This window comes from Anser brachyrhynchus, assembly GCF_964034855.1.
Source record: "Anser brachyrhynchus genome assembly, chromosome: 16".
NCBI lineage: Eukaryota > Metazoa > Chordata > Aves > Anseriformes > Anatidae > Anser > Anser brachyrhynchus.
In genome coordinates, this window is record NC_137734.1 from 12410337 (window position 1) to 12419615 (window position 9279).

The window sequence follows — 9279 nt, forward strand, 5'->3', positions numbered from 1 at the left end:
GCTCAGTAGGTCAGTTTTCCAACTAAAACAGTGTCAAAGTTGGTTCCACTCCTCTCGAAATGTTCATTCCCCTGGCCAGTCGTTCAGCCTCCTGGGAGCGGTTCCATCCCCTTAGAAGTGCCACTCCATTTCTTGCGCTTCATGGAACTAAATGATTTGCCAGCTCAGTCTGTCACATAGAAGTTAACACTGCTGCCTCTGCTTCCCCATTCCATTGGTACCACTACTTCTGACTGGGTCATTTACAACTTCATTTTTGGGGGAGGAAGAAATTCCTGCCTCTTAAGATAGCACATGACGGATAATATGTGTAGGCAACTTTTTGTTGTAAGATACCAGAGAGCTGATAGTAAGTAGACAAAAATATTAGCATGTAGACAAAAGTATTAGCTGTGAAGGGAGAACAAGTAAAGCATATGACATGCTATGATGTGTGCGGTCTATATTGTAGAGTACTGAAGTTACTCATCACTGTGTAAGTTCTGTGTTGGGAAGGAGTATCAGAGCATGCTGGCACTAAATTTGCTAATCATAGAACAAAATAGTGTCTAAATGCAACCCCCAACTTACTGTTCCAGTGTCCTAGATCTTCAGCTAAATACTAAACTGCCAAATTTCCATTTTTCTGTCAGTCTTTGATTTTAAGCACATAAGCATCCTCTGATGGTTCACAAGCATGTCTGTAGCGTTGGCCTTAACAGGGCCAAGAAGAAACCAGAATATCCACAGGGATATATCACATGGTGTAGGAGGGCTAATGGGGGAGGAGAGACTAAATGTTCTGTCTAAGGGTGGTGATTGCCTGCTGGGACTGCTGTGTTTCTTAATGGGATACAAAACCAGCTTTTGTGCCTGTAAAATGTATAATCTGTGGCACAACTGGGCCTTGTTGTGTAAAGTGCAGAAATCCTACGTCTTCCTCTTCTCTCACTTTCCTGGATTTTGGCTTTAATTAAATATTCAAAATTATTGATTTCAGAATCAGTTCTGAGCACTTGTCTTTGGAAGTAGACTGACCATATCCCTCACTGGTGTGATTTACCCATCCAGGTGAATTAATGAATCACTTTATTAATGCCACAGGCACATTTCTTCAACACAGATGACATGTGCCACTGCTGTCAGCCTATTACATTACTGTGAGACAGATCTGAATGTCTCTCTACTAGACAAAAGAGCTATTAGTACAGTGTCAGTGCAGTGAAATGGTGTCATGCTAAATATTGAAAAATCCTTGTGCCATTTCTTCATGCAGTAAATGGAACTGGAAGTTCAGACAGTCACTGGAAAACAGAATTCAACTTCTGTGTTTGTAACAGTAGTAGGTAATGTGCTAATAAGCAATATAAATACTACAATTCAGAGCTCAGATTGCTTATTGCAAAGGTGTAAAACTAGAAGGGGTGCACGCGAATGCTTCTCAGACAGTAAGGTGACTGGCTCTAACAGCCAGCGATAAACAAGGTGTACAAAACAGTTCTGCAAAGGTGACAAATTCATCTTCAAGGATAGAGATTCAAAAAAATCAGAACAGGGGCACTTCACATTTTTTTTCTTAAAACAGCTGGGTTTCTTAAATGCTAATTTAATTACCTGTGTTTTCAGTAGCTTTAAATTGATACTGTTTGTGGATATTGTCTAAAAGCTATACAAATATATTTTGTTCTGCATTTTTTAAATGTTCTGAGGAGCTTGAAATTTGCTTTCCAGCCTCATCTTTACCTATTTAGCGCACACAGTCTACAGCCACTCATTTAGGATGCTGTGAGAAAATTGCTGTGTTACAGTTCCCATTAGTAGAGGAATAAGCAGCATCAGGTTTGGAAACACAGATCTTGCTTGTCAGGCAAGTGTCTTTAGATAGCAGCTCCCCATCCCTGCCTTTTTAAACCCCAAAGAATGAAAAACATTGTGCGTCTTCTGATCTTAATTTTGGAACTTGTGCTCTCTGTTGTATTCACATGAGAAAACAAAAGAGAGCCGTCTGTGGGCATGTTGTAGCTATCTTCCTGTGGTTCTGGAGGTCTGGCTATGTATGAGGCATGCACAGCTGATGGTTTGGGAGGATTTAAAGGGTCATCAACCAGTGTGAACGGTACAGGCTGGATGGCGCAAACAGTTCTGTTAGGGGTTTTTGTCTAAAACCATCTGTAGACCAACAAATACAAGTGAGAGTTCATGGTCTCCTTGGTTGTACATTTTTTCAGGTTATATGATTATTGTTATGAACAATTATGAGTAAGGAATGAATTTTCAAATAACCTAAAGATTTTATTTGTATAAAATCCATAACTTAAGAGGTTTGTCCAGCTGTTTTAAATTTTCTATAATGCTTTTCTCTTACAGATTATATTACAGAAGACAGCGTTGTTGGGTATTTCTCTCTTATGTTTCAGTCTGTCTTATTATTCAGATGCAACTGGGAATTGCACAGAACTGGGGAGGAAAAAAAAAGATTTTCAGAATTTCAGATATTGGAATTTCTAAGCTCACTTATTGCAATTCATGTGTTTTGAAGCTTCATGCACATTCTTCAGGCAGCAGGTAGCTGTCCTGTGAAACTTCATTTGAAGTGATGATACAGGTGCTGAAAAATTATTTTAGGAAGTTCTTAAGTGGTAGTATGCTATGTAGAAATTTAATATGTAATTCTGCTGTTCTTAAACTTCCCTAGAAGTGCACATGGGGCTGCAGTTTGAGTGGTGGTATGGGGTGTGATGGACCATTGGTCTGATCAGGTAGAGCTGTTCTCAAGTTGTGTGTTCTGTGTCTATGAAACAACACACACTATCCTAATAAAATAGGACAAGATGAAAAAAGTACTGTACCCAGTATTAACACTAACTTTCCCTAAAGAACTCAGCTAGTTTCTCTTTGCTTTTACTCTTGGAAGAGCAGCCTCTGCCTTTTCCCTGTTGAAAAAGCAGTATAATGGCTTCACTTCATTCATAAAATGGCTTCATTTTTTTAATATTGAATCTTTTGCAATTGATATAAGCTGCTCAAACAAAAGCACATTAAAGACCAGCTATTCTGCCTTCTGTAATGGCATACTTACATGAAGTTTCAAAAACACAACAACAAAAAATCACCCTGTCCTCAACAACAAAACCCCCCAAAGCAAAAAACTAAAAACATAGCACCCTACTGTTTTCAGGCCTGATTTCTTTGGCAGCTCCTTTTTGGTGTCCAAAACACTAGAGTCATTCTAAAGGTCTCTTGGGAATGAGTGACCTTTTTCTCTGGATAGGCTGTGGTGATGGGACTTCAGTCTTCTTTTGCAAGGATTGATATGGCAAGCACAGTAAGCTCTCAGCTGTGCTTATTTCCAGCTTCACACTCTGGAATTTTTTCTTAGATGGAAGGTCATTACTTGACGTCTGTGACTATAGTGGTTTTGAACACACACTGAGGAGGAGCATGTTCAGGAATTTGTATGAGGTGAAATTCTTGTCTCTTGTGTTCCCACCCCAATCATATGAAGTAGACCCTTAAATATGTTTTCTCACATCTCATATTTATAAGCAAGACTAAGTGGCAACACGATTTCAAAGTGTAACGTGTAGGATGCGACAGCTCTTCATGTTGAAAAAAGGTAAATGTATTTGCCATACACAAACTGTCACAGAGCTTTAGTTTATCTGCTTCATATAGATTAATGTACAGGTATACCCTTTAGTTTCTGTCAGTATTCAGTATTTGCACTGATGTTGCCACATTTGTTTCAGTTGTAATAAGAAATGCACATGTGAGAAAGCTAAGTGAACCTTTCAATTTGAACATCCAAAAGAGAAGGTATAAACTTCCAGTAAAATTTTGTGAAATGGATCTCTGTATCATACTGTGATTCAGACATGCAAAACAAAAATTAAAATAACCATTGGTATCATAGCAAAACTTGAAACTTCAGCCAAGATCAGGACATCACTGTTCTGATCTGTGCCATGTCAATAAAAGTATAATATTTCCATTCCACAGATAAGACTGTTCCGTTTTCCAAATTTGTGGCTGACGTGGAACTTCGAAATCAACCATGAACCATAGATAGTCCACTCACAAAAGTAATCATCACTTGTAAAGAAATTATTGCTGATGCATTAATGTAATTCAGTGAATCTGAATGGCAGATGGGCATTACATTCAAACATTCTGTTCCCGTCTTTCTTTGGTTGCCTTCTATATCAGTCCATTAGATCTTTTTAGCTTTCAGTGAAAGTTGTCATTTTGGTGGATAGTTTGAACTTCATCAACTGTCAAGCCAGCACAGTCTCTAACTGTAACACATAGAAACTTCCACACAGAATTAATGCAGGTGACAGTCACTGAGACATTTAGATACCTTCTTAATTGTCCTAATCTTAGAAGGTTATCTCCTTATTGAACATAAGCATGGGTTTCTGTGTATAGTAATTGATAATAAAACAAATAGCTTTAGCTTTGGTTCAATTAGGACTGAGCATGTTTCTTGCAAATGCATTTTCAAGTAAATTTTTTTTTGCCATGTCTGCTTCATCATATGCTCTTGCCTAAAGGGAGCTTTCTCCTTAGTTCTTTGTGGCTTTTGAACAATCAGTCTGCTTAGTTTTCAGCAATCTCGTTGTGCTCTTTCAAGCAGAGGTTTTAGATGTGAGAGGTAAGTTGGGTTAAAGTTGGCAAAAAGAATTCAGAAAAAGCACTCTGTGAAATAATCTTAATGTACCTCTGGGTGCGTTTCTGAGATGAAAGTCATTGCTGGCTGCGTAGTATTTGTCACACTGCTGGGAGAGCAACTTCCACACCTTTTACTTGGATGATAGTCAATCTACTACATTTCATAGTTGCTTACACTTCATAGATCTACTGATATTACTTACAAGATTACCCAACACTTCCTGTAGGGAAAATTGGAGTTTCTTGCAGTATAGTAGCCAAAATCTGAGGCATTTCATCTTTTCCTGAGGAGCTCTTGGTTCCATGAAGGAGCTCCAAAACAGCTGAGACCACTACTGAGGACTGACAGACCAGCTGCTTGCTGCCACGTTTCTGATGGGCTTGTTGATTTTCTCCAATATAAGATTTTCTTACTAACAGTACATCATCTTTATGGGAGAGGGAAAAAAATAAATTGTACAGTGAAGGTGACTGGAATGAATAATTTGTCTTCTGTAACATCTTTTTCCTTCCTGATAGATCCCAGCTGTCAGAGTTTAGCTGACTTCTATTGACTTTCTCCAAATTCTGGTCATTTCCCTTCTGATGTTTTACCACAGGACTACAGATATCTGGAAAACTAAATGTAGAATTCATATTCCTTTCATATTTCATTTTTTCCACTCATGCTGCATCCTGTGTTTTATCACAGAGCACTTGCCTGTCCTTTTCTCTCCCCTTCAGAAAATCACATAGAAAAATATTTGAGTAGTTGGGTGGAAACACTCAGGAGCAGTTGTCCAAGGTTAAAGTGCATGTGTTACTTCACATCTTCCCTCTTGTAATGGGAGCAGGCAGCCACAGCCTGAATTCTGTCCAGACTCCATAACCGGACCAGCCTGGCACATACAATAAAATCTACTCGTTTTCAGTAACACACACGCACACACACACCCCTGCTTTGTGGCTTTTTGTGGCTTGTACACCATACATCTTTTGGTTCCATGAAAGAAGTCATCTGGGAACCCCTTTTTCTGTCCTTCCTGAGACTGGGCTTCGGGCTGGGTCCAGGCTAGGCCGCTGAGCTGCAGCAGGCCGGGCGCAGGCCGCCTCGTTCCTGAGGGGCCTGGGGGAGGTGGGAGAGGGCTGAGGGGGAGCACCGGGCTAGGCAAAGCCTGCAAGATAAAATACGGGCTGGATGGATCAAATGGGGCTTAAAATACGGTTGATCACAATTACACGTGTACAGGCCCAATCTGTCACCGTGTTTATTTAATCAAGATCGCATAGAGATTTTAATTAGAATAGTGAGCTTAAAAAATCAGGCTGGTCATCTGTAACTGACAAGTGTGTTTAGTTACAAAGGCCAAAAAATGGTCCTTATTTATGTGTTAGTTTTGCTAAATGAATAATTTGTTTAGATCGCTTGCAATCACTTGGCACAGAGTGATGTTGAAGAATAGTTTCTCATCCAGTTGGTGCCATTAGGAAAGAGCCCATTATTTTCAGTGAGGTGGTATCCAGCCTTGAAAAATTGCTATAACTGCTGCTCGTCTCAGTTCCTTGAATTTGGAAAATGGGAGCAAGAGTTTAAATTTTTAATTTCTCAGTATTCTGCAACACCTGATTCTGAAATGGTGCTTAGAAAGGGAAAAATGGGGGGGAGGGTGAGCTGGGGCTGGAGTTGGAAACCACTATTCTTTTTGGGGGAAGATAAGGGGAGCTGGTTTAGGTCTGGCCTAAAATAGAGAAGACATCACTGTTGGGTGTCTTAATTTAATTTGCTTTGGCAATATTAGTTTCTAAACTGGCTAGACAAGACTTTCATGTCTGTTTAGCAGGACAAACTGCTCTATTAATTAAGCTCAGTCCCATAAATCTCTTTTTAACTTGCAATCAAATCCCAAAGTAACCTGGGTCATGTTGCTGTTGAAGTATCTGCAGCCCAGGAGAATGGGGCTTAATATTTCATTTGTCTTGTGTTCAGATGTGATGTGACTTGTAAGATGTCATTTTTGCATTGGGAATAAAAATCACTAAGTCTATCTTTTAATGGTCTTGCACCAAGAAACAAGTAATATACTGTGATTTATAGTAATCTGATTTTTAATGAAAATGTATCTACATGCATTTCTCGAAAACAAATTTCTTGGAGAAATAACCTTACTGAGTCAAAACATAATCAGCCTGACATTTCATATCAGGAGAAAAAAAAATGTGCCTGGAGTTAGGGGAACATTGCAAAATATAAATGGCAGAAACAAATACTCATGCAAAAATTTAGCTCAGGACACTAGTTTTTGCTCATGTTGGATACCTGCTACAATTACAATGCAGATGGCTTTTTTGGAGGTACAATGTGCACCTACTGCAATCAATCTCAGAGATAGTGTAGCTCATTGTAATTAGTTAGCCAGAGGAAATGAAATTAAGTACCATTTCAGTTGGTAATTGTGTATAATAATGGTTTCTGTGCATTTGTTTCTCTTCACTGAGCAGATGTTAACTGGCAAAACTTCTCTGGAGGGAAAAACTCTGGAAAGTCCTTTGATCCTCCCATACTTTGGTGCTCAAACTCCTTTTTTCCATGTTTCTGCGGGTCCTGGGTTCTGCCATTTTTCTGGGCTCTTTGAGGAAACACCTTTGGAAAGGGGGACAGGGGAAGGGTTAGAGTAATTCCTCCAGGAACTGGAGTAGTAATTCCTACAGGCATTCACAGCAAAGAGTAATTCCTACAGGACTCTAAAATTAATATCATGCTATAACATTCATAGGTTTATTTTTCTGAGAGAGAAATGTGCTTTTTGTCACCTTATTTTCACAAGACAATAGAGTTTGTGTCCTTTGTGCCCAGGGCAAACCACATTAGAGTGTGACAGAGGGAAAGCAAGACAAGATTAATGAAATTGCTCATAATCTTGCACAGTTCAGCTCAGGTTTTCAAAACCACAAGGCATATGCTATTCATGTGGCTTCCAATATGCAAGTGTTATTTATACACATGGTGGGGGGATCAGGCAGGCAGCCAAAGCCCAGTAGACGTTTTGTAGCTTTTGTCAGTGTGCTGCTGAGATGTCTTCTGTTGGCTTGCTTTTTCTTAACCACATAGGTTATATTCAGTGGCTGGGTTCCTCGTGATGCTTCTCAGATATCTAGGCACTCTTCAAGTCTCAGACTTTGTTTGAGTAATTGTGCTCATGTAGTTAAGCAAACTTTGTAGTCAAACACAACAGGGTGTGTTGATTCACTGGTGCCTTAGTTTTTCTTAAGTCTTTGTTACCAAAACCACCAGTCAGTTTTAGCAGCATCCAGACTACTAGACCCCTGGAAGATCCCCAGTGTTCATATCTACTAGTATCTTCTCAGACAATTAGCCAGTCTTTTAATTAACAATACATCCCATTTTTAACTTTTATTTTGCTCAGTAAAATCCCGTAACGAGCAAGTGATTTGAATTTTCCACTCATTGGTAGTTGTGCCATGTTCAGCATTACCCTTTGGCTGGGTATTATCCTTTGGCTATTACAATAGCACAGTCGATGATCACGATACCCTGCCGTGTCAGGTCGCAGAGCAGAAGGACTGTTGTGCTGGAGCGTTTTTATACGTGGGGTCTGAGCGTACTCTGTGTTATGCAGGACTTCCTTTCCTCCCTCATCTTATTATATATTATATAAATATATAATATGTTATATATAACTATATATATATATATATATATATCTTATATATTAGAAGAGAGAGAGGGGTAGATTTAGACTAGAGGTTAGGAGGAAATTTTTCACCCAGAGGGTGGTGAGGCCCTGGCACAGGCTGCCCAGAGAAGCTGTGGGTGCCCCATCCCTGGAGGTGCTCAAGGCCAGGTTGGACGAGGCCCTGAGCAACCTGATGTAGTGGATGGTGTCCCTGCCTACGACAGTGGGTTGGAACTGGGGGACCTTTGAGGTCCCTTCCATCCCAAGTCATTCTATGGCAAGATTCTATGATATGATTATATTGACTACCATTGTGCATATGCATGAAAGAGGAAATAAGCATAACCTTCTGATCTTCTAAATGTGACTGTTGCTGTCCATTTTCAGCAGAAGTTGCCTTGTGGGCACTGTATTTTTGAAGTATATGTTTCTGAATTGGTCCTGCTACCAACTACATTGGTATACCAGTGCAAGGGGGCAGAATCTTTAGAGCAAATAAGATGTCAGATTTTTTTTTGAGTAACATTAAATGACAGGAGGAACTCTGCTTCCAACAAAAGATACTGAGATTGCGTTGCTATACAGGTACATTGTGAAAAGTTAATCCTTTTGATAAAGTGGCTTCAGGCCTCTCATGATTTCTGTTTGTCTACAGAACCACCAACTCCTATTGCCCCTCCTGAGCTGCTGGCGGTCGGAGCCACCTACCTGTGGATCAAACCCAACGCCAACTCCATCATTGGAGATGGGCCCATCATACTGAAAGAGGTGGAATATCGGACGACCACTGGGAACTGGGCAGAAACGCACATTGTAGATTCCCCTAATTACAAACTGTGGCATTTGGACCCTGATGTGGAGTATGAGATCAGAGTGTTGCTGACTCGCCCTGGAGAAGGAGGCACAGGGCCACCTGGGCCACCACTCACAACAAGGACAAAATGTGCAGGTAGGG

At 40.1% G+C, this 9279-nt stretch overlaps 1 protein-coding gene across 11 annotated transcripts in view; it reads left to right on the forward strand.

Moving 5' to 3' along the window:
* PTPRT (protein tyrosine phosphatase receptor type T) overlaps nucleotides 1–9279 on the forward strand; it is a 582374-nt gene that overhangs the window by 337749 nt on the left and 235346 nt on the right. For all 11 annotated transcript variants that reach the window (XM_080557602.1, XM_080557611.1, XM_080557610.1 and 8 more), the window contains one exon: nucleotides 8980–9273. In XM_080557602.1, the coding sequence (XP_080413728.1) occupies nucleotides 8980–9273 (294 nt within the window). The remainder of the gene's footprint in view (nucleotides 1–8979; nucleotides 9274–9279) is intronic.